The sequence below is a fragment of the Ctenopharyngodon idella genome, chromosome 7 (genome assembly GCF_019924925.1).
Source record: "Ctenopharyngodon idella isolate HZGC_01 chromosome 7, HZGC01, whole genome shotgun sequence".
NCBI classification, from domain to species: Eukaryota; Metazoa; Chordata; class Actinopteri; order Cypriniformes; family Xenocyprididae; genus Ctenopharyngodon; species Ctenopharyngodon idella.
Window position 1 is genome coordinate 24,978,954 of NC_067226.1, and position 26,137 is coordinate 25,005,090.

The 26,137-nt window shown below is 36.7% G+C and overlaps 1 protein-coding gene across 1 annotated transcript; it reads left to right on the forward strand.

Annotated features, from left to right (window-relative positions):
• Nucleotides 1-1,256: 1,256 nt before the first annotated feature.
• On the forward strand, nt 1,257-25,906 carry acap1 (ArfGAP with coiled-coil, ankyrin repeat and PH domains 1). Its single transcript, XM_051900574.1, has 24 exons — nt 1,257-1,484; nt 1,636-1,902; nt 4,306-4,363; nt 5,681-5,800; nt 6,733-6,786; nt 6,917-6,975; nt 7,207-7,390; nt 8,392-8,436; nt 9,280-9,375; nt 12,052-12,126; nt 12,222-12,334; nt 13,003-13,054; nt 13,287-13,387; nt 13,608-13,719; nt 16,321-16,520; nt 16,596-16,665; nt 16,806-16,900; nt 18,521-18,714; nt 20,124-20,171; nt 20,255-20,427; nt 20,528-20,637; nt 22,339-22,449; nt 22,577-22,632; nt 25,071-25,906. The coding sequence occupies exons 2-24, from the start codon at nt 1,850-1,852 to the stop codon at nt 25,163-25,165; spliced, it is 2,274 nt and encodes a 757-aa protein (XP_051756534.1). The 5' UTR covers nt 1,257-1,484; nt 1,636-1,849; the 3' UTR covers nt 25,166-25,906.
• Nucleotides 25,907-26,137: the final 231 nt, after the last annotated feature.

Genomic DNA, 26,137 nt, shown 5'->3' on the forward strand with positions numbered 1-26,137 from the left:
AGTTCAGGGCACTGTGAGCAATATCACATGAGTAGCCATAAATATAGCCTTAATATTAAATTATCAAATTTAACAGCACAATTCGATTTGCTCTGGAACAAGTAATAGATTAATAAGACCAAAGATTGCCCGTTTTATGTAGCTACCCAAAAAGAGTTATATCTCATGTTTTACCATGATAAGACACAGCGGCAGATCCCCAAAGCACTGGCCGAGATGAAGCTGTTCTCAGCGGGTACACGAGGACTGAACGGCCGCTGATGGCCTGGAGCTCGCATCTCCAAAAACGTCTAAACAAATTGTAAAATAGGCGATATGAGTGACATATTTCAGGTCTAAACAACTACATTCTTGCTTAAAAAACACTTAAAATGTTTGTGGTACAACAAGCAAGTGTAGTATTCTCAAAAATTACAGTGTATTTGCTCGGCTGCCATGCAGTTGCTTCAAGTGGAGTGAAACAAACAATGAAAAGGTAGGAGTGCTGTTATCGCTAAAATATCGCATGGCTATCAGCCAATCAGATTCGAGAAAAAGAAAGAACTGTTGTATAAATATATATATAACTTGAGAGAGAGAGAGAGTGCAGCTGTTGCCATTTTTTCCATGTGTTGAGATCATTTTTATTCTAAAATGTGTATAATTGACTAGTGTGGACTTGCTACTACTTTGTTTACAGCAAGAGACATGGAGAGAGAAATTAATGTTGGTAAATGCTTTATTTATGTGTGTTAGATATAGTGGGCGTGCAGTTACTGTGAGGCGTTTTAAAGGCTTATTTTAAGCTTACATCGCTGACTCAGACTCACATCTTTTGCTTGTGTTTCGGTTTTGGCTTGATTTCTTTCACTGCTGTCAGGTGGGGCTTATGAACAACAGGTTTAACCGGGACAAGTATGGATAAGCTGCTTGCAGTGAAAGACTCCTATTTAGTGTAAAAGGTAGTGTGGCTTTGATGACACGTGAGGCTAGAAACTTTGGAGAACACTCCCTGAAAAACGCTTCATCTGAAACTGGGATTGTGGAAGCGTATTCATTCATTTTGTCTGGTCGTTATAGAAACCAGTGACTAGGCTATATGCTTAAAATAAGATTTTCAGTTATACCCAGGTACTTGGTCACCTTAAACATAAACAATCTGCATTACATAAGCATAATAAATAAGTAATAAACTCTTTTGAAAGCAGCTAGCGTGGTTTATTTTATTGGCGCACAGAAACCCGGAAATACAGTGCGTGAAGGGGGGTGGACCAACTGTGCCAAATTCAAGAGCGGAAAAAAAAAAAAAGTTCTCCTGCGAAGTGCGAGCAAGTTTTAGTCACTCAAGGGAAACATAGAAGGACATGGTGGTTGATGAGTGGAAGCACACATCGATGTATAAACTACGAATCTATGGACTAATAATAAATGTTAACGCGCATAATGGAACGTATAATGAAAGCGCGCTCTTGAGAATTTAGGAAGAGATGAGGCCATAATTATCGGTATGTTTACTTAATTTTATTTTTATTTTTGTATTCATATTATTGACGAATTATTATTATTTTATTTCTGCGACTCGTTCAAGTGAATTGCCTGAAAACACAAACTTGGTTTAAACGATGCTTTTTTTTTTTTTTTTTTTTTTGCTTTCAGGCAACACCCGACTGATATTTATACCGAAACCATCCAATGGCAACGACTGGTTCAATTCATCTTTTCTAAACGATTCCTGATGTTGTTAACACCATTGGTCTCACAGCGTTGGACTTTTACAGCATAAAGGAGATCTATTCGGACACACCAAGCAAGAAACTGTGTGGAATTAAAAGAATTGTTCGCATCAATTGTGTTGTTTTAAATTCTCAAAATGACTGTCAAACTGGACTTTGAAGAATGCTTGAAAGACTCCCCACGATTCCGGTAAGCTACTTTTTTTTTTTTAACATCACTGTGAAAATATTTAACAACACAAAATAATGTCAAAAAAGTAATACATACTGTCCATTAAATCTTTATACACTTATAATTTTAAAAAGGAAAGGTCACGTGCAGCACGTTAAAATGATAAACTTGACTGTCATGTGCAGAAAGGATGACGTAGCAAGTTTCTTTCCAAGTAGTTCTAGGATCAGATCAATGGGTTCAGATGAGAGGTTTTGGCCCGAGCGTGCTTGATTAAATCTGTTCTCAGATCAGCGTGAAATGTCTTCCAACGGTTAGTGTAGCGCGCGTCACTGGAAAGAATTTGCTTAGGTCCATATAGAAAGAATGAATGGGGTGATAATTAAGTGGCGCTGTGGAGAGTAGGGTGGCACATTTTTCATCGTGATGGAACGTTTTTTAACCATTCAAGCGAATATATAATGATGTTGTCTAGAAAATAATTTGTTTAGATGATATTTTGTTATCAGGATAAAACTTTTTGATTGTTTATATGCGACTTGTGGTAAAACGTTTCTTTCTTTGTGGTTTGGCTCTAGATTTAGTGTGCATGGAAAATTTGAGTGCCATGTTTTAGTGGCTGCAGAGGGAGCAAAATCAGAGGGTGTAGTGAGTTAAAAAAATGAGGTCATCACCACTCAGAAATTTACTTGCATAAACACACACAATATCGCTTTTCATTTGTCATATGCGAATCTAAACATACAGAACATGTGGAACTCATCTACACCAAGAGTACACTCATGCATGGACAATTTTTTACCTTCAGATACAGAGAGCAACTGAAAAGAATTAATTTAAAAAAAGGTGTACAAAGGCCACTGACATAAACACATTTGAGGCCTAGTTTACTTCAGACTGCGGCTGTCTCTGGTTGCTAAGTAGTGGTGTGGTGGGGGAGCAGGAAGTGAGACGAGATACTGAAATGATAAACAGGAGACAGGAAGTGTGTTTTAGGGGCGGAAGGCTACGGAAGCTACAACTTTTTCTTCAACACACACATTTTTGCACTAACAAATAAGTACATTTTTGATGAGTGCACATCCATGTAAACTGACAGTATACTTCAAAGCTGGAATACACTACACATCTTTTTAAAATCTGAACAGGTTTTAAAACACAAGGCATCATACACCCCTCGGAGCTGTTCATGCCCTCAGACTTAGAATTATACATTTCTACAACACTATTAACACTACAATACATCTACAGTGGTCAGGTGGTACAGTGGTCATGTCGGAGCTCCAAAGTCCCTTTAAGGCAAGTCATTTCACTCGGCGGCCATCTTTGAAACACCTCTCAGGCAGCTATTTCAGTCAGACAAGTACAGCTTTAATCTCTCTGAATGGGGAAACTTCAGATTCTCCGAAGCTGCTCACCAAGCTTACGATTAAATTTCATATTTGAAATCACCAATGAAATCTGACAACAACAATGTTGTTTCCTATGCTCAGATAGCATTAAAAAAGTTTTTTCAGGCTAGACCAGCCAATGCGCATGTGCAGTCCCAAACACTGATTTTTTCTATGGCAACTGGAGCTTGGTAACGGCACCCGCAGTGACGCATTGACTTTATCAATCGGCGATTGGCTGTATATAGAAGGCGGGACTTATTCTGTCATATTGCATGTTGCATTTTCTCACATTTATAAGTAATATGAGTGCACCATCTTTGTGTATATAAAGTCTTTGGGAGCTCTCAGAAAATTCAGAGTTTGTTGTAAGTTGTAATTATGAGTTCTATGAGGGTGTGAATGTTTTTACAAGCCAGAATCTCAAAATTACGGTAATTCCTACATATTGTGAATGCACAATGCACCTAAACTCAGCCTTGTTCTGTGAAATTGGTCTACTCCGACTGACCAAAATCGTCAGGCTGGTTCTGACTTTCAGTGACTACCATCGACTCCTCCAGACTATATTAGGGCAAATCTTGGCAAAAGTTGTGTAGTGTTACTTAGATGGTAAATGTGATAAAAAGTCAATTTATTTTATAATCTTTCTCTCAGTTGCTGTTTCTGTATTAATAATTAAATTTTGAGTTTATAAACATAAGCATTATATTTCCATGTCTGTTTGTATGTGTGAAAAAGCAGGAAATTACAAAGAGCTGAGCTATTTTTCTGTGTGTTCTTTAAGAAAGTCTGAAAACACAGATAAGCGAACAGTCACTGATATAAACTCATTTGAATACACGTATATGCACACAGTCGCACAGCCCTAGCGAATGAAATAATAATATTTAACCTGGTTATGTTTTGTGCAAAGTAAATAGTTTTGTTTTGTGCAAAGTAGTGTTTTTAAAGGGTTGAGTTAAGATGAATGGGATAACATTCTTTTTTGAGTTCTGTAAGTGAAAATGTGTGTGCTATGTTTCAATAGGGCAGAAATCGAGAAGGTGGAGGTCAACGTTAATGAACTGGAGACGAGACTCGAGAAGGTGAGGAAATGCTGAGAGACTCACTATTAGTGCGTCATCATTATGACTAGTGCTCTCACTTACGAACAAACCACTATCCCTAGTTTTAAATGTCAGCACGTAACTCGTTCTGTTCCAGACGTTATTGATACCTTAAACCTCGTGGCTTATCAAGTACTACTACTTTTCTAAATGCTCAGACTTATGATTTTCACCTTGCACAAAATAAAACTGATGAAAAATGTCCCATAGGCTTATATTGACATAGACATCAGATTATCATGGAGACTTGAGGCAGCATGCATCTGCCTATCAGCATACAATCAACAATTCAAAACACAAGCAACTGTATAGCAACCTCTTGCCGTCATTGCGGCGAGTTTTGCATGCACAAGAAGCCCCACTCCTACTCAAATTTTCTTCAGAAAGTGTAAAAAATCTCTGCTATCATTTTAAACCATAACAGAACGGAGCCTTATATTTAGGCTTACACCATATAATCATATCCCAAATTCTGCAGGGTTTAGTGTTTTGATGGTCAAATGCTCAATTCCTTAATTTAAAAACAAAGTCATTGTCCCTTTCTTTTGTGAAGTGATATAATGTAATTCAGAGGAACTAGAAAGAGGAATTGCCAATTGAAATGCTTTTAACCACAATCCAAGATAATTTCCCCTGAATTTATTAGACCGATCAGTTTCAAACCACAGAGACCTACTAGTCATCTCCATTTTTGCATGTTCAACTTTCTTTGGTGTGTAATGTTGCTGTTTAAGCATGAAAAAGCACAAAGTCACTCCAAAGGGAGTTCTTCTTAATATCAGTGCGCACTGTTTCTGAACTCCCTGAAACGCCTCCATTGTAGTCTTGAGTTTTCTTCCAGGAATAAACACATCACAATATTCCTCATTTAAATAATTTCTGCCCAAGGCATAAGCAAAACAAAGGGGTGAGGCCTTATTGAGTTGAAAAAGTAGTGTGTTATGGTGAGGGGTGTGACATTTCCAAAACACCCAGTTGATCAATCACAACACACTGATCCAGCCGACCAATCAGAGCACACTGCGCTTTTCAGAAGGAGTGGCTTCATAGAGATGCGAACTAAACAGAGCTTTACTGACAGACTGGGAAAACAGGTGCTGCAACAGTGTCAAATTTGTTGTGTTTTTGAACATCCAAGCATGAAAACCTCTTCTAGTAGACCCCAAAAACAAAATCAAGACTTTGTAAAAGGGCATAATAGGTCCTATATAAATAACTGCTCACAAACTTTTTTTTATGTGTGTTATGTTATGAATAATATGACATTATAACATCCTGAAAAAAACATGTGTTTAGTTGGTGAAACAGTGCCACACTATGCTGGATGCAGGCCGTGCCTATTGCCTGAACAGCAAGAGCTTTGTAAATGGCCTTAAAGAGCTGGGACACCACTGTTCTGAGGACCGAACTATGGGGGTGAGTATATCAACAGTCCTGCAACGGATTTTAAATTAGCATTGCTTACTGTACACAAGAAACCACACAGGGTTATCCACGTGCGTTAACTGATACCTGTGATGGTAAATGAACATATGATCAACCATAACAGCATCAAAATAAGAAGGAAGTGAAATAGCATGATTGTAAATTCCAGATCTGGACGGTAACATGCGTCTGTTTGATAGATTCTAGACCGATATGAGAAACAATGTCAATTAACAGTGTAGTGTAAAATATAGGATGTGAAGATACAGTATTTGTACTTTGTCTGATAGAGGTTTACCTCAGTTTGGAAACTTTAAGTGTTTGAAACAAAGGTTTGAAAAAGACTAATGTTAATGCTTACAGTTTGCCTAGACATAGCATGTACACTACCTTTCAAAAGTCACTTTTATTTATCAAAGATGCATTAAATTGATCAAAAGTGACAAAAAAGACATTTATAATGTTACAAAAGATTTCAAATAAATGCTGTTCTTTTGAACTTTTTATTCATCAATATATTCATACATTGATACAATTCATACATTTATAATCAGAAATATTTCTGAGCATCAAATCATCATATTAGAATGATTTCTGAAGGATCATGTGACATTGAAAACTAGCGTAATGATGCTGAAAATTCAGCTTTACCTTCACAGGAATAAATTACATTTTAAAATATATTAAATAAAAAACAGTTATTAGTATTTCACAGTATTACTGTTTTTTACTGTACTTTTGATCAAATAAACGCAGCCTTGGTGAGCATTAGAGACTTCTACAAAATTTTACTGACCTCAAACCTTTGAACGGTAGTGCAAGTGTTTGCAAAATGAAAAAGGAAAGTTCCTGTGTAGCTATATGAGTTGAAAATGATCGAGAGTTAACAGAAGCATAATAGAGGCTGCACTTCTTTCTTTCAGGATTGTTTAGAAAAGTTTTCTAAAAAGCTGTCAGACATTGTTAGTGCTCAAGAGGTGAGTCAAGTTCTTCCTTTTTACTGTTACTGTTACTACTAGTAACCAATGTGCCAACTGAGGATGTGTTCCTGTTTTCACTTTTCTTTTGGCTTGTCTCCCATTCCTTGAATTGTGTTTCTCCAAACAGGAGGTGATTGAAACCACACAAAAGTCTGTGAAGTTGAAGTTACAGAATTTTGTGAAAGAGTAAGTTTTCTTCCTCTGCCTCTTTACTAAGGCACATTTTCTTTTTTGTACCACTCTACCAATAATATGAAGCTGTCTGTAAACATATGCATGAATTCGGCATTTGAGTACAGAGTAATCATAAATCTCATGCATCTTTCTGCAGCTCTTTATTAGTGGCCCTTCCGAGAGAATTGGTTGTAAAATTAAAAATTTTAGGCAATTATATACTCATTTTGTATCTCCTCTAAGGGATGTGAAGCGTTTCAAGGATGTGCGGAAGGAGTTCGAGCGTAGCAGTGAGAACCTGGAGACGGCACTGAGCAGGAACGCTCAGGCACCACGCGGGAAACAGCATGAGGTGGAAGAGGCCAGCAATAACCTACTGAATGCACGCAGAGCCTTCAGATCAGGGGCCCTGGACTACGTGCTGCAGGTAGAAACATACTATTACGCTTTATTTTAGGGTGTCCTTTTACAGTGTAATTAAAGATTTAAGTACTGAGTGATATTAATTAAAGGGATAGTTCACCCAAAAATTTAAATTCTTTCATCATTTACTAACCCTCAAGTTGTTCCAAACCTGTATAAATTTCTTTGTTCGGTTGAACACAAAGGAATATATTTTGAAAAATGTGGGAAACTGAACAGTTTTGGGCACCATTGACTTCCATAGTATTTTTTTTCCTACTATGGAAGTCAATGGTGCCACATAGCGGCCTGGTTACAAACTTCCTTCAAAATATCTTCCTTCGTGTTCAGCAGAACAAAGAAATGTATACAGGTTTGGAACAATTTGAGGGCGAGTGAATGAGGACATAATTTTCATTTTTGGGTGAACTATCCCTTTAAGTACATGTACCTAATACTGGGTTAGGGTTTAGGATTAGTTGCATGTAATTATGCATAATTTATAGTTATTACTACAGCAAGTACATGTAACTTGTAACAGGGACACTGTAAAATAAAGTGTTACCAAACATACTGTATACTTTCATATAAAATGGCCTTAAAATGTATTTGGATACTTGAGTCACACTTAAAAATGTCTAGATATCATTGCATTATATACTAAAATATCAAACCGAGTGGTATTTATCTGAACATACCTTTCAAGCAAATGTTTTATAAAAATCTTGTTTCAAATAATGAAACACTAGATATATTGTTCAGAATTAGGACAGAACTTTTTTGGTGTTCATACACCATTTGTTTGCAGATTTGGTTTTCTAATGCATTGGTATTCTTATATTTTTACTGTGTGATTTGTGTCCAAATACTTTTAGGGTACTGTATATACAGACTCATTCTCAAACACACTCATCTTGTTTCATGCATGGGCATGTGTACTCAATTCAGTATTGTCTCCTTTGGAATATTTGCTTTTGCTTGTATTATTGTCATCGTAAATCGCCTCTCTCTCTCTTCCTAATCTAGATTAATGTCATTGAGTCCAAGAAGAAAACTGAAATTCTCATGGCGGTATGTGTCATAATATAAAATGTATATGATTTATTAATAATTGGGAATATTATTAAAGTGCCCCTATTATGTGATTCTAAAGGTTCCTAATTTTGAGGTCTTCTGCAATAGATTTACATGCATTCCAGGTCAAAAACACTTTTAATCGCACATCACATCATTTCTCAAAGAGTCTGAAAATGGTTTGTTCGAAGATTCAGTCTCTCTAAACCCCTTCTTTCCGAGAGCCTACTCTGCTCTGATTGGTCAGACGGTCCAATCTGTTGTGATTGGTCTTCGGCTTACAGAGAGCATGTGTCGGAAACCAAACATTCATTACCATATCTGAATTTCAGCTCCATCTTCCACTTGATGCACAATGATACGAACAGTAACAATGGACTCGGTTTTACTGTATCAATTCCAGAGTCCTCATCCTTTGGAGGTGCATCAAAGTGAATTCGCTTTGGCAGCGCTGAAAACAGCGTCTTCTCGACATATCGACAACACAAACCAAACTCTTCCAGGCCTCAGCTACAACTACAGTGTTTGTGGGCGGATCAATGTAGACATTGTTTGTGGGAAGCCATTGAAGACCATTATGCAAATGTGTTACTTTGTTACATAGGTTTGTAACAGGAAATGAGACTGGAAGTACCTACAACTTGTTTCGGCAGTTCAGAACTTTATTTGTCGTGCACTTTGATCTTTAAAACTATTCAGACCTTTTACATGCACAAACAGATTTATTACACACTGCACAAAAAGCAATATTCGAAAAGCATAATGGGGGCACTAAAATAATCAGGACTGAATGGTAACTTACCGTCACTTTTGCTTTTGTGTTCTGTGTAAATGTGTCAGATGCTTTCTCTTATGGATGCCCAGGCTCTGTTCTTCCAACAGGGCTATCAGTCACTCACTGAACTGGAAAACTACCGCAAACAGCTGAGTGAAGAGGTAAGAAATCTATCTATCTATCTATCTGTCTGTCTGTCTGTCTGTCTGTTTATCATCTATCTGTCTGTCTGCTAATGTGTTTCATAAGAATGTAAAGCAGCTTGTGCACATGCTTAAAAAGAGAGGAAGGAAGGAAAAGTGTGAAGTACCAAGTAGAACAAATGCATGTGTTGCTTTGAGAGGAAAACATCAAATTGATCATGTTGAAAAGTAAAAAAAAAAATTAAAAGTGGAAAGTTTGGATTGAAAAAGAGGACAGAAGATCTAATGACAGGAATGTGATGGTACATTCAGAGATCATATGATGGCCCATCATGACAGGAAGTTTTCTGCTAGAGTGAGCAACAACAGGAAACAGAATGTATCACACACTTGTGTGCGTTGGCACATACTTCACAGTAGTACTCACAGAAGTGTAAAATTGCCTGAAAAATACCTTAACACCTTTTAAGAGTATAAACAAACACCATCTGCAGTTTGTGGACTTAACTTCTATGCAAATTCTAAGATCTGCTAATATCAGCGTACTGACAAGTTACCTGAAATCAAATACTGCTCAAGTGAGGTTTAAAAGTTGTTGAAGATTAATATATTTGTGTAGAAATGTCTGGACAAAGCAATGTCTTGATGTTACTGAGGAACATGAAGTTGAAATGTAGAAGTTTTAGACAGGAAACTTACTCACCTTCTACTGGCCTGCGAAAACCACAAAACCTGCTCATAGCTTCCTGTAAGCACAGGAAATGGTGAAAAGCTTAGCAAAAATGTCAAGAGAGATCTCAAGAGCTTATTCATAGCAGTGAAGTTCTTTAGAGCAATATGCAGATTGAAAATGAAAAATTAGAAACGCTGTCGGGGTATAGGGACAACTTAAATAAATTAGATATGGCTGGGACTGAGACGACTGAGACAGTTTTTACCGATATAATGATAGAGAATCAGAGACGAGCGGAAAAGCAGTGTGACAGCAAGGAGTGGACAAGAGAGGGGGAAAGAACAGGAAATTCCGCAGAATATAACAAGCGAAAGTTAAGAAGGTGATCTTCATGACCTCTTCTTGATAGTCAGGTCAGGAAGTTGAGCAAGTCCCAGTATATCTTACATCCTTTCTCATTCAGTTAAGCCCTGAGTGATGTGCACTTTGACTCTTAACTAACTGTGGTCCAAAAACCCGCCTCACCCCAGATAGACTACAATTATAGTGGACTTATCATCACAACTCTTGACAAGAAAAGTCACATAATAACTATATACAGCAATGGGAATTTAGGCTGAGCCTCTGTGCATGTGTTTATAATCGTATGATATACAATTAAACTTCCATTCTGAGATCTAGTTAAATGGTCCAAACCTCAGTCTCAAAGTGTTTCCATCTTTTCAGGATTTTCTGTCCTATCTGCCATACGTTCACATGCCTGTTTCTGATTGTTTTGTGAGGTTGTTGCATGAATTTTTAAATCTGGCCTGTAAAAGATACTTGTCTAAACAGGCAATGATACCCTGGCTGGTTTGCATGTGTAAATAACCATTGTAACATCCACAAAAATTTCAGAATATCATATAATATTTTTTTATGTATATGAAATTAAAATAACACAATAGCAATACATGTATTAGTATTAACATTTTAACAAATTTAAACAAATTTGTGTACCTTTCTGTGTAGTACTTCAATTCATGAATAAATTTATTTATAGGTCACATCAAGAATGAAACAATTTTGCTGTTATGATGAAAATTCAATTGAAATGATTTGATTTTACATCATTCCAACCTTACTTTTCACAAAGCAAAAAATCTGAAAAGAGTGATTTATTTCTACATATAACCAGTGTTGGGTGTAACACATTACAAGTAATGTGAGTTATGTAATTAGATTACTTTTTAATTAACTAGTAATGTAACACATTACTTTTAAATTTACAGCAAAATATCTGAGATGATGGTTATTGTAGTTCTAGACTAAATGTGAACATGCATTTTCTCATCTCACTTGCACAAAAACACATTCAGTTTTCCTCAAAATGAATAAAAACAGTGAAATGCAAACTCAGAAAATTATGCAAACCTACAATAATTAAATATATTAAATTACAGAAATATACTTTATGTATTTAATCTCACTTTATTAAGCAATGCCTTTGCTGAAGTAAGTGTGTTGAACTTCCTTCTCCTGCGTCCTGTTCTTTAATCCAGAATGGCAGCACAGCTGAAATGTTTGTTTGAGCTGCACCCTCTACTGTACAGGCGTGAATTCGCATTTTCTTCAGCCTGAGGCTTATTCATTTCACTTTTAGTGTAAAAGGGCCTTTACATTTGCCAAAAATATAACTTTTTTGTTATTAACAAAAAAAAAAAAAAATAAGCAAGCCCAAATGAAAAAAATTTATGCAAAAGTAACGTATTGTAATGCATTACTTTCCAAAAAAAATAACTAAGTAATGCAATTAGTTACTTTTTAAGGGAGTAATGCCATATTGTAATGGATTACTTCTAAAAAATAACTTTTTCTAACACTGCATACTAAGTGTTAGAATTGTAAATATTAGTCAGTGTGATTTTTAATTTCACACTATCAACTAAAAACAGATCTGGAGGGGGGAAAAACAGATTTGAGCCACTATGGTGTACATTACTCCTGTAACTTTGAAACAAATTTATCCACTTTTTGTCTAGTATACTCAATTGGTCCTGAATTCTGCAAGAGAGAAAAGGGACATGGAGCAGAGACTCGGTGCAGTCAAGAAAAAGGTAGTAAGACTCTCTCTCACACGCACCATTGTATCTTTACACAAAGACACTATACATGTATCTAAGGGAAGATATATTTGTGTGTCTGTCTTTAGGATGTGTCATATGATGACTCCATTATGGACTTCAGCCCAGATGCACCCAATGGCATCGCAATGGAAGGTTACTTGTACAAGAGAGCCAGCAATGCTTTCAAAACATGGAGCAGGTACAGCACTCTTCCAATATATACAGAGCTATTTATGATTTTAATCACAGGATTATTCACATTATTTTAAAATGTAATAATTTAATTTAATAAATGAATTGATTTAATAAACAAACAAAATAATACATAATGATATTAAAAAAATAGTCAACTAAATTGAGTAATAAATTACTAAAAAAATGATGAATGACTAAAAACTAATCATAATTTAGTGGTTCTGTTAAGTTTAGTTTTTAGAGGTCTATGGTTATGCATTTATTTTTCATTAAATTCTTTAGCTATATTTGTAAAGCTTTAATGAAGGGTAATTATTTTATTTCATGTGTAAGGAGTCTTTGTTCATGTGGTTATTTGTAACTATTAATATTTTTTATCTAATAATGTAGAAGAATTCAGTTTCACTTATTATTTTCAAATATTCTGCTTGAAACTAATTTTATATTTCATATAATTTTAATATTACATATTCCTTCCTTATATTTTGCAATAATGCATAAAGCAGATATATTTGTTCTTTTAACTGTTACCAGTTGCTTTTGTCCATTGAGTGGGTTGAGTGTGATTTCAAAGGCCGTAGGTTCTGAGTTGAATTACAATCAAATGTCTGATTGCATTATTAATACCTTACATGGCCATGATGTGTGTGTGCGTGTGTGTTCATACTGCAGGCGCTGGTTCTCCATTCAGAAGAACCAGCTGGTTTACCAAAAGAAACATAATGTAAGTATCAGATTGTCTAACATAAGGATCACGCAGCATTAACTAATAAAAGGAATGCTGCATCATTTCACACATATATACTGATACTTATACACAGCCACAAATATTGTGAATTAGAAAGCCTTTAGAGGCTGTTTAAACGGTTCCATTTTTTGGTGACCTTAGAAACATACACCGCACATGCAGACCACGTTTGTTTTATTTAAACAAGCTCTCTGTATCTCTGTAACAGGAGCAGATCACTGTTGTTGTGGAGGACTTGCGGTTATGCACAGTGAAGCCCTGCAGTGAACAAGACAGACGATTCTGCTTTGAGGTTGTCTCTCCCTCCAAGTGAGTCTGTGTTTGTGTGTGTGTGCACTAAACTGTCAGAACTGGCTTGTCATTTGAATTTGTATTTTTGAGCATCATTTAGCAACATTTTTCTGATTCTTGTAGTGTTTGGGTTCTTGCTGCAATTTGACCGTAATCAGTCCTGTAAATGCATTTAGGCAAGTCTGTATATAACCCATACTCCAAATGACAGGATGTGTGTGTGTGTGTGTTTGTGTAGGAGCTGTTTATTACAGGCTGATTCAGAGCGACAGCAGCAAAGCTGGATCAGCGCTGTCCAGAACAGCATCGCCTCAGCATTCCAGGACAGAAGAGATGACACTCTTAGCTCTGTACGTCACACACACACACACACACTTTTAACTGAATATCTAAGTGCAGTCATTCCATCGAATTCTATAGATTTATGTAAAATTACTTATTATTATATTATATTACTTCTTATAGTAATCTAAAATTGTATTACTACTTACTAGGTATGTCAAAACTACAAAGTTACAATAAAAAATAATGTAACGATAATCATTTTTACAGTATTGTTAGTACTGAATACCTGTGTATTCACTGCTGTTTCGCTTTGCAGCATTCACATGCATATTTGCACATATGCTCTGTGAATTATCACATCTTGCTGTGATGTGGCTACATGCGCTATTCAAATGTGCTTCTTGGTCAGAATGCCCTGAGTCTTGGCAACACAGTTATTTTAAAAGAATGTAAACTGGTGGGGCAAAGAAATCACATGTATAACAAAATATTAAAACTATGCGTTAAGCCTTGCAAAAGCAACCAAAGAGATCTGCCACTGTCTAAAATGTCATCAATATTAATCAAACTACACTATTAAGAGGTATTTATTTTGTTTATTTCTCACTGTTTACTTCAATTTGTTCAGTAATGTTGTAGTTCACCAAAAAATGAAAATTACTCCATAATTAAGTCACCCTTAAGCCATCCTAGGTGTATATGACTTTATTTTTTTTAGCCAAACACAATCGGAGTTATATTAAAAAAATATCCTGACTCCTCCAAGCTTTATAATGGGAGTGAATGGGGCGTTGTATTTTGAAGGTCGAAAAAGTGCATCCATCCAACATAAAAGTGATCCACACGGCTCCAGGGTTAATAAAGGCCTTCTGAAGCGAAGCAATGGGTTTTTGTAAGAAAAATATCCCTAATTAAAACATTTTAAACTATAATCACTGGCTTCTGGCAACATGTCGAGTTCTGGCGTAAGAGTGACCTCTGACCCGACGTAGGATGTAAGAGTAGCATAAGCTTAGGTGAGAGTAGACGCCTCTCGCGGTTCAAACAAAAAGGGCTGGGCAACAAACTCAAGCTCCTTTTCTCTTATATCGTAATCCTCCGACATTTCTCTTTAAAAATTCTCGTTTTAGACTTCTAGACTGGGTTTAGACTGGTGTTTTGTTTTGCTCTATCCTGTTTTGTTTTGATCTATCCCAATACATCATGCATCAGGTCAGAGGTCACTCTTCCACCGGAACTAGACTCACGTACGGCGGTTACCGGAAGCCAGTGATTATAGTTTCTTACAAAAATGAATCTCTTTGCTTCAGAAGGCCTTTATTAACCCTGGAGCCGTGTGGATTATTTTTATGATGGATGGATGTGCTTTTTTGGGCTTCAAAATCTCGGGTACCATTCACTCCCATTATAAAGCTTGGAAGAGCCAGGATATTTTTTAATATAACTCCGATTGTGTTTGACTGAAAGAAGAAAGTCATATACACCTTGGATGGCTTTGAGGGTGAGTTAATTATAGAATAATTTTCATTTTTTTTGTACTTTCTTTTTTAAATAGTGTGTTCAGTAGTATATTCCTTTTTGGTATCGAAAATGGCCTCAAGAAACAGGAAATTTCAGTGGTACTGTTATTAATTATTGAATTTTTGATATTGTGACAATCCAACTACAGACTAGTCTTGCGTAGCCTGACCTTCAGACTGACAGCAGAAGGTCTAGAATCCATCGCAGCTTTCTTTGGCCAAACACCGCCCAGAGGCCGTCTGACTGACATGTAAAGCAACCAATCACAGTTCATGTTTAAGGGTGTATAAATGTAACAATGTCCCTGCAATAACAGACAGGCTTGTAACTCCTGCCTGCCCCTGACATATTTAAAAGAGTCCTTGCCTTGAACTTTACATACTTCACATACTTTTGAAAATCCAGTGTTTAGTTGATCCTGATAAGCGCTCATTGTCACACAACACCTTTCTTCCTCCACAAGGGGGTTTTGCGTCACGGCGGCTTTGTTTCCAGGTGAACCGTTAAAGAATGTGACACAAACGTGTTTCCTATTTTGTGTGCCATATGCATCAAACATTCAGCCAACAGTCCATGGGTGTGAAATCTGAAGCTGAGACTAACCCCAACTTTACCCCTACACTTTAAAGAATATTTATATTTTTAAATATAATATAAAATAATAATTTTTATTTACAAGTTATTTTATTATATAATATATAAATATTATATAATTTTTTATATAATTTATTTTAGAGGCCAATTTTTTTCTCTTTCCTGTGACTTATTGCGCTTAAATGGCTTAAAATTATGTCAAAATGCCTGTCTTGGCAAGTATTCAGGTGAACACAGTCAGTTTTGGAACATAAATAGTTGAGAAAGAAAATGCATGTTGTGTAATAGTAGTTTTATGTAATTTATTTTAGAGGACATTTTTTAGAACAAAAAAAAATTACTTCCTTTTTTTTTTTTCACCTGTTTCCAAACAGGATGTTTCCAAAGCTGACAGCTTTGTTTTTAAATATAGCACATTTGTAGTGCATTTCCACACAGATAATCATGAGTATAGGCGTGCTGAATCGAGCAGAATTTGCTAAAATGCTATATTTTAATGAAGGACGTAAATGTGTTATAAGTGGACATGTGCGTATGTGTGCGTTTAATAGAGAGATCGCTGTAGCTCAGTGTCTGCGGGAAGTGTGCGTCTGAGTTCAGGGGATCAGGAAACGTCTGGTCGGGAGGCCCTGGAGGAGGTGCAGGCTATCTCAGGGAACGGACAGTGCTGTGACTGTGGGGAGCCTGGACCCGACTGGGCCTCTATTAATCTGGGCATCACACTGTGCATTACCTGCTCTGGCATACACAGGTAGCACACATACACAAACACAACTATATAACATATCATACAAACATGCATCTGAATTGGGTTTTGTGTTTGCAGGAGTTTAGGTGTCCACTTCTCAAAGGTACGATCCCTTACGTTGGACTCATGGGAGCCAGAGCTCGTCAAAGTAAGAAAGCATGCATGTCATGCGCATATATTTATATATGAAATAAACATGTTTTTAATTATGCACTTTGATTAGTCACACCCCTCTTTTTGTCCATTTCTGCTCTTTCTATCTATTTCTTCATCTGTCTATTTCTTCAGCTCATGTGTGAGTTAGGAAACACAGCCATTAACAAGATCTATGAGGCACGTATTGATGAGATCACGATCAAGAAGCCCCACCCCTCTAGTCCGAGGTACAGTAAATGCAGTGTACTAGATAATTGGCAGTTTTATATATGTGTATATATGTTTTATATATGTGTGTGTCAGTGTGTGTGTACAGTATGTATTAGTGTTGTCAAAAATACTAATATTTCGATACATATCGACACTGAAATATCAAATGATTTCAGTTCTTCTTTTCTGCAGTATCAATACACCAATACCAGCTGCGCGTTCTCGCTCTCTCATCTGTCTGACGGCAAATTGACACACACCTGCCTCTCACTCACTGAAATCATTTGCTTCGGTTGATTAGTGTGAATTTTGGCGCGAGTGTTGCGCATAATTGTGCTGCGCATAAGGTTTCACGCACCGGTCTATATAAGTGCCGCACACATGAAGCCGCCTCTCAAACAGTTCGCGAGTACCAAATTGAGTTCTTTCCTGCGACTTATTGCACTTAAATGGTCAAATACACACAAAATTATGTCAAAATGCCCATCTTGGCAAGTATTCATGTGAACACAGTCAGTTTTGAAATGTAAATAGTTGAGAAAGAAAACGCATGTTGTGTAACAATAGTTCCGTGCATAAGCTCTTAAAGTAACAGCAGCCTAATATTCCTGCTGCTGTCTGTCATGGTAATCAAAGAACAAAAGATAGACAAAATCACTCAGTGCTCTTGACTGAATAACTTTTATAACTTTAATTGTAAACATTAATCTGTATTTAATTTTTACAATGAAGCATATCCAGTGTTATTTTACATTTGATTACTTTATTTAATTTCTGTAGTATTACCCGAACACTACCGTTAGACTCACCTGAAAAACTTAAAGCCATGTTTATTTAATTTATGTCTTTATTCTGTTGTATTTCTTTGTACTATTGTTGCAGTTTGTTTATTTCTTCTTATTTTGTTACTGACTGTCTTTTTTTGTAAATTTAGTTGTACTGTGTGTAAGCTATTGCAACAAAATTACCCAAATTATCAAAAAATTATAAGATAATATTAAAAATATTGAAATGGCAGTATATATTTTCCCTGTGGTATCAAAAATGGTATCGAATATCGATATTTTTTAAGGTATTGCATCGAAGTTATAAATTCCAGCATCGAGACAACACTAGTATATATATATATATATAATATAGTTCAGTCATGAAACTCTTCTGAGCAGCTGATTGGTTCACTTAAAGCCAATTGGTCGTTCAATCGTTCCGTTTTGTTCTATCTACATAGCCTATTTATTCCTGACTTCGAATCGGATCAGCTCATTGCAGCGCACCATGGGATTTTTCTTGCCCTCCACCTTCCCCAGCACCACCTGACTAGATCTGCTCTGGGGGTTCTCCCTATTTTTCCTTGCAGCAGCCTAAATTCACTTCAGTGTTTTCATGTGCATTTTAGATGTATTCTCACTCATCCAGCAGCAGCAGCATAGCAGATCTAGTCCGCCAAGACCAAACCTATGTACATTCCATATATATTAATAAATGCTGTTTAAATTCATTCCGAGAGTTGTCATGATTGAAATATATATAATATATTTCATATACACATATATAATATATGTGTTTTGCTGTGCTAATCATCACTAAAACCACAGAGTTTTGTTTAGAATACATATAATCAGTATATGTTTTCACAGGCAGGATAAGGAGTCGTGGATTCGCTCTAAGTATGTAGAAAAGAAATTCATCCACAAACTCCCTGAGACTGGTCGAGGAACGGTCCTGCGGCGCTCCAGTGCCCGACGAAATCGAGCAACCACACAGGATAGACCGAGCACACGCCCTCCCATCAAACCCAAACCCAACCGAGCCACTCTGCCACGACTCACGGGTACACAGACACATCTGCCCAAAACACTCACTACATGCTATAATTTACACATACACATGCAGAGTCATGCACCCAAGAACCAAGAGACTGTATTTATCTTTTTGTTTCTCTGCTACAGTTCAGCATAGAAATGCATGCACATACTGCACTCAAAATAAAACTAAGAGGAAAACTATTGGTTTAAATATATTTTCATAAACTGAAATGAAATAATTAATGCAAAGTAAATTAAAAACTAAAATGCAACTAAGTTAAAAATAGTGTTCGAAAAAAGTAACTGACATGGAATAATCTGACCTGTGTGTCTGTGTGGAGGAAGACAAACCCACATGCAGATGGCGATGAGATGCCAGTAAATTTACTGATACTGATAAGAAAGATGGACACAAATGAAACGGCTGTGGCTGGTAGGACACAGCAGAGCACTTTTCTTTGTCAAAAACAAACTTTACTTCTTTTCGGCAGTATCAATACACCAATGCCAGCTGCGCGTTCTCTCTCCTTCAAAAACAAACTTTCAAGTAACTTGCAGTGATTTGATTAATCTCAGAGCACTTCATACATTGTTACTTTAAGTTCAAGTAAATTTTGTGTTCTCTAAAATAGCGTCTTCTCAACATGTCGGCAACACAACCCAAACTCTTCCAGGCCTCAGCTACAACTACAAGCGTTTGAGGGTCAAAGTAGACGTTCATGGGCAGCCAATGAAGCCCATATGTTGGCATTTTGCAAATTTGTTACATAGGTTTGTAACAGGAAGTGAGACTGGAATTGCTCACGACTCGTTTCAGCAGTTCAGAATCGATTCTTTCTTTTAGGAGACAATAAATTTATTTGTCATGCACTTTGATCTTTAAAACTTTGCAGACCTTTATCCTTCACAAACAGCTATAGTACACACTGCATGAAAGGTAATATTTGAAAAAGCTTAAGAGGGGCACTTTAAAAGATTTGAGTCAATGTAAATCAAATGTCACATGACATCTTGAACAGTGCTGTTATTATAGTGATCAGTTCTCATATTGCAGTAGATACTTTGGAGCCGATATGTTGTTTCCCACAATTGTGATTACCGTGTAAATACAATAGTTCCTACAGTCAAGAAAAACCTGCATATATCAGGATATTTCAAAAGTGTCTATTTTATATGTTGGTTCCTCAACTGATTCTTTAACTATAATAACTAAATACAAATATGTTCATAAAATTAAAAACTAAACTGTAACTAACAAAAATAAACTAAACTGAAATGTATAGTAAATCTGAAAATAAAAACTGACGCAAAACTGTTGTAACCTTGATACACAAACACACATGATGACCCTAGTAAATTGAAACAATGAAAATAAGTGTCTGTTCCAGTTTCTCCTGATCTAATCAGTGGGCTGTTACTTGATGTTTCCCTACAGGCCTGAGCCCAAGTGACATAATGAAGAACAATTCAAGCTCTCATAAAGGTTACACACACACAGATATGATGTTCACACATTCATTTGACCACACAAACTCCTTATTGACTCTCTCTCTCCCTATTGTACAGATAATGATGAAGAGGAGGATCTGAGTGGTCTTCATCCCGGGGCTTTGCTGTATCGATCTGTGGCAATGCAGCATTTCCCTCTCATGGCAGATGCTCTGGCGCATGGCGCCGATGTCAACTGGGTCAATGTGGCTGAAGACAGCAGAACTCCACTAATACAAGCCGCTTTGGCTGTAAGTGTGTGTGTGTGTGTGTGTGAGTCCATTGTTCATGTTGTGAGTGTGTATTGCATGAGTATTTCTGTGAATAATTACGGTGTATTTCTCTCTGCAGAATTCCTTGGCAGCCTGTGAGTTCCTTCTACAGAATGGCGCTAATGTTAACCAGGTGGACTTGAAAGGGAGGGGACCACTACACCATGCTACCATACTGGGACATACAGGGTAAACAGACTTAGACATTAGGGCTGGGTAAAAAATATAGATTTCCTGATTAATATCGATCTTCATTTGAACAGTTATGTTCTTGATATCGATTCTTAAAATTCCAAGATCAATCTTTTACTCATTGCCAGTGTTTCCTGCAAAAATTTTTAACAGTGGCGCACCCTGCTGCTGAATCTGCGCTACCACAGCTGAATCTACAGCTATGGCAATTAAGGCCGTTTACACCTGGTATTAAGATGCCTTTTGGTCAATCGGGTCACAAGTAGACGAGGGAAACACATACACGTTTACACCTGGTGTTTTAATCCGTCTCTTTTGTCCACTTTCAACCACTTCTGTCCTGATTTCTTCAAGGGGAGCGGGTAATTGTATGGACGTTTACACCTTTATTTAGCATAGATCGGATTGACAAAACGCTTATTAATACCAGGTGTAAACAGGGCCTAGTCATATTTTACTTGAGTTTGCAGTCTGTATTGTGAATGTGAATGCAAAATAATAGTATGATTTTTGATTAGGTGCATACAAAACCACACAGCACTACTAGTGTAGTCTAATTCATGAGCAAATGACTCTTTTAAACTGGTTCTTTTTAGTGACTAAAAAACACAGTGCAACCAGTGTAATCTGATTCATGAACAAATGACTCCTATAATTAATGTTTCATTAAAAGGTAATTTTAATGAATCATTGAAAAAGTAGTGTTGTCACAACACCAACATTTCAGTAGTTGGTACCAATACCAGTAAAATTTCATGGTTCTCTGTACCATTTTTTTCCAATTAAATTATTTGAAAATTAAATAAATGAAATTAGTTCATTTTATAATAATGCTATTAATAATTATAAGTAAATAATACATTAAAACATTAGCATGTAGCCTCCAAATATTGTTCAAATAAGTACACGCTCACGCTAAACGAACTCTGGCATATATTTCAACTAACTTAAAAGACTCTGATCGGCCATTGTGTTCACACACTCAAAACATGTCTGTGATTGGCTACAATGCTCAACGCCTCATAAACACATTGGCTGTGTCCGAAAGCTGAAAAATGCTGCCTTCAGAGGATGCATTCCAAGGTAGGAAGGCATCAAGGCACAACCAAATCCATTGTTAGCTTCACTTTCCTGTCTCTCTTTCGCTGCCTTTGATATCCCACAATCCTGTGTGTTCCATTCCGTTACACTGGAGCTAAAAAATAAAGATGCCATGTGAATGTTGCGGTTGGTGGTCACTTTCTGTGTAAATGTTTTTGACCAACGTTTTTCACTTTAGATTTCATTTCTAGCAAGAAATTACTATTATAGTAATTAAAAATTCCCTTAGTTATCACCAAAACTCACTCTATTTTGTTGTAGATCATTAAACTGTTACTCTGTCACAGAAATCAGTTTTGTGAGTTACCTTGTGTACAAACGCTGCCTGCTAAGTCTTTGCCTGATAAGCCGGCTAAGCAACAAGTCAGCTGCCTAAGCTTTCGGATGCAGCCATTGTAAAAAGAAACCTTTGATGCTCTTCACAGAGCGCTCACACAAATACACGTATGTGTCGTGCTGCTCATGTGAACAGCGTCGGCCAATAATGAGTAATTAATTAATTACAGAATTTTAATCACAGTGATTAACTTGAAAACCTAAAAATGGCTCTTCATGACAAAATGGTCCCTGACCTAATGTGTCTCTGTGCTGTCATAGGTTGGTGTGTCTGTTTCTTAAGAGAGGAGCAGACTACAACGCAAAAGACGTCGAAGATAAGGACCCAATCGGCATAGCCATAGATAATGCCAACGCCGACATCGTCACGCTGTAAGTAGTCTTGGATAGATAGAGAGTATCGGCTGAAAACAGCACTAATTCGCTTACAGTACATTTGATGAAGTTCTTCCTGCTAATAACTTGATTAACATATCATCCACTGTTGTTTTCCTTCTAGACTCCGGATAGCCAAGATGAACAAGGAGATGCGGGAGATGGACGGCACTCCATCAGGTCATTCTGAGGGGCGGGGCTGTGGTGGTGGGGGCGGGACTGGGTCTGTGATTGGACACACTAAAAAAAGCTTTCAAACCATTAAGAATCAGCTAAGTGGTCGGGCATCAGCTGGCCAGAATTAACTAGCTGTACATTTAGATGACATAACAGAGGAAAACTGAGTGTAACAGAGAATTAAAAAGGAGAAAGGACGGTATGTGGATTTGTGCACTTTGATAAAGCACTTTAAAACATACAGAAACACTGAATGTTAATAAACAGCACTATGTTTTAATAGCATATCATGGTTTTGTTGGGAACTCCAAAACTGTGTTACAATATTAGTTCACCGCTAACATTACCAAAGTTAGAGTATAACATTGACACTAAAAGAAGCACTGTGTAAAAGAATTGGACTTCATTTTAGTTCTTTTAGTACCTGTGGTAATGTTTTGATGAAATGTTGTATAGTATGTTTTATTAGATGGTATTAGTACTGTTTGTACTGAGGATGGTTTTGCATGACTCATGTACTGTGACTATACTTTTACACAAATCTGATTTTGTTTGTATGGCTGGTGTTTATTCACCTATTAGAAACCCCTGAAGTGGAATGTACAGTGTTTTTCATTTTTAAGCTAGTATAGGTTTGATTTATTTAATGTCTAATGAGACCTGATTAGGCATTGCAGTTTTGTTTATCATAATGTAAAGGATAAACTCAGCAGCCAGTCATTACAGTGCTTGCAAGATATCACCATCCTGAAATTTTTAATCTTCTTTGCCTCCTTCTTTACAGTTTCTATCTATCTATAATCTATCTATCTGTCTGTCTGTCTATTTATCATTCTGTCTCTTTCTATCTATCTCCCTTTCACTCCATCTAATAATACCTTGCAAGCACTAGTATTTCCTTCAGAAATGCAAATGATTCAGCTGTTATGGGATTGGCATGGACATTTGGCATTGCATGGGGTATCTCCACCATTCTACCAACATGTTTACTATTAACCATCATTGAATGCATTAAATTAAACTTCAGTCCCTGGTGATCATTTACACAGAACATTATGATCACTAATTTAATTAGTTTCCAATATGAAAATGAATAGGATTCTGTTACTCTGAATCTGATACTCTTACTGCAGTGCCAGATGTTTGCAGGTGTGCTTTTTTGTGGTGCTTATGCTTTTTGCATCTGTTGTTTTGCTGGTGGGGGGGCTTGTTTATGGCAGTTTGTCCATCTGTCTGTCTCTGTATACAAATCTGTTTTTGCTGTGGTGTGTTTGTGCGTGTGTGCGTGCGCGCATGTCCTGAGACGGTTGGACAGGTGTCTACTGCTTGCAGTGTGTGTCCTCTGCACTGCGTGCTACAGGTAATCCTCTGCTACCGTACTTATGCATGCATACCAACTGCACTTATGTGCAATTACAAATCCAACTCTTCTCTTTTCTGGGTGCTGGTGTTGACATCAGGCTGATTCAACCATCTTGTTAGACCTTGTTAAACTCTGTTAGACTCCAGGTTTTCCTTCTTTAATCATTTCACACACATGGGATATAATTTACACTCTCATACAGTATATGACTGTTTTACAACCTCAGTCTTATTTGTTTTGGAAATAAAATGTAAAGTGCTGTAGGGTCATTCAAGTTTACACATGTAACAAAATATGCAAAAGAACCAAAAATATGATGTTTTGCAGATTGTTTAAAGGGGCTATATGTAGAATTCAGAAACCCTTGTTATTAGCGACACCGGTGGCCGTTAACTGAACTGCAGCCAGCAACTTGCTGCTCGTGAACACGTGTAAACATAACGTAAAAGAGACTGGACGTGATTTATTTGCCCCCATATACTCACGGCGAAGTTCTTTTTCGTTCTTTGCTTAGAAATGAAAATAAGTTTAAAATACCTTTGCAGCGATATAGAGTTATGACGAATATCCAGGCGCGTCCACGCTGCTGAGAGCGACGTTTAGATGAATTTGTAAATGGTGTAATTAATGTCGATACGTTGGGTAATTAAAATTACACTGTTATGATCGTTTGATTAGTATAAAGTAGGCCTATATTTGAGACTATAGACTATATAGATCTGGCTATGTGAGACTATAATTTGAATTAATCCCTTTTCTTTGCTTGGCACATTAAGTACAGAATGGCTCTTTCGCCATATTGCTCTCGGGAGCGCGTGTAAACATCACATACTTTTGATTTTCCTGCCAAAGACGTCCCGAGTCCTTCACATAAAAATCAGTCTGCAGGCTTTCATAGGCAACCTAGGAAGTCAAGGAAGGTCTAGTCTTTTAAGTTTGCTTACAAGCTGTTCACACATTGGCATAAAAATCAATTAATACATGAATACGTATAGCCCCTTTAAAGTTGTGCTTCTTATTCATATGACAATATTCTGCTAATAATCATTTTTCTGTATTTTTTTTTTTTCTCCTGTAGGTGATGATACCTATCATGACATCTTCAGGGATTTCTCCCAAATGGCTTCCAATAACCCAGAGAAGCTTAAGCGCCGTAGCGCTGACATGAAGTAAACCACCTGACCACTAGATGTCAATGTTACACCAATATACACATATTGGCGCTCCAGTAGACAGAATGAAGTTACCACTTTCTATTGCTTTTCTTTTTTTGCTGAAATATCACCCGGCTGGCTTCCACAGTAAACACCTCTTATGAAATGCTGCTTCATTTGGTTTGTCTGGTGCACATGATTGTGGGTCTAAACATCTGGGTTTTAGCATATTTATCCCAGTTTAGGCTTTAGGATGTCATTAATAATTTTTGCTGTTTCCAGGCAGTTATTTCTTCAGGCACAATCCTTATTCCTTTACATTGACCTTCTATTAGCCCGATAATTTATCATTTGAGCAAGTTTACATTCCAGATGTTATGAACGCAACAAGTGGAACATAAAGCCAGACAGTAGTGGTGGAGTGCATGTCTGTACGTTTCTCATTCTCAATTTATCCTCATTCAAATTATTTTCAATGGACAAGTTGCTTTTCTTTTCTTTCATTTTATTCACTATGTTGTGAGCCACAGTGTTAATGCAACTTGAATGTAAATGTTACTTTGGGTGAGAGATCACTGTTTGCTTGGTTCTCCTGTATATTTTTATTTCCATTTTCTTTTTTATGAAACCAAAACATCAGATTTGAAATGGTTAATTAAGGTGTTTTGAAAGCATGCAGTGTTCTAAGCAACATGTTTGAAATGAATTACCGTGGAAACGGTAGAATATGTAGCTAATTAAATAAATGATTCATGACTTATGTGACTTGCATTTATAAGCTACCGCTGCTGGTTAACCAAGATGCAAAATTTTGCAATGAAACTCCATTTACACTTGCATAAATATATAATATATAATATGAAATATTTCTTGAACAGCAAATCAGCATATTAGAATGATTTCTGAAGGATCATGTGACACTAAAGACTGGAGTAATGATGCTGAAAATTCAGCTTAGCCATCACAGGAATAAATTACAATTTAAATTATA

Coding starts and splice junctions, on each gene's coding strand:
- acap1 (XM_051900574.1), top strand. CDS start 1,850: ATGACTGTCAAACTGGACTTTGAAGAATGCTTGAAAGACTCCCCACGA. Junction 8,437..9,279: donor AAACTGAAATTCTCATGGCG/GTATGTGTCATA, acceptor TAAATGTGTCAG/ATGCTTTCTCTTATGGATGC. Junction 13,720..16,320: donor GAGATGACACTCTTAGCTCT/GTACGTCACACA, acceptor TGCGTTTAATAG/AGAGATCGCTGTAGCTCAGT.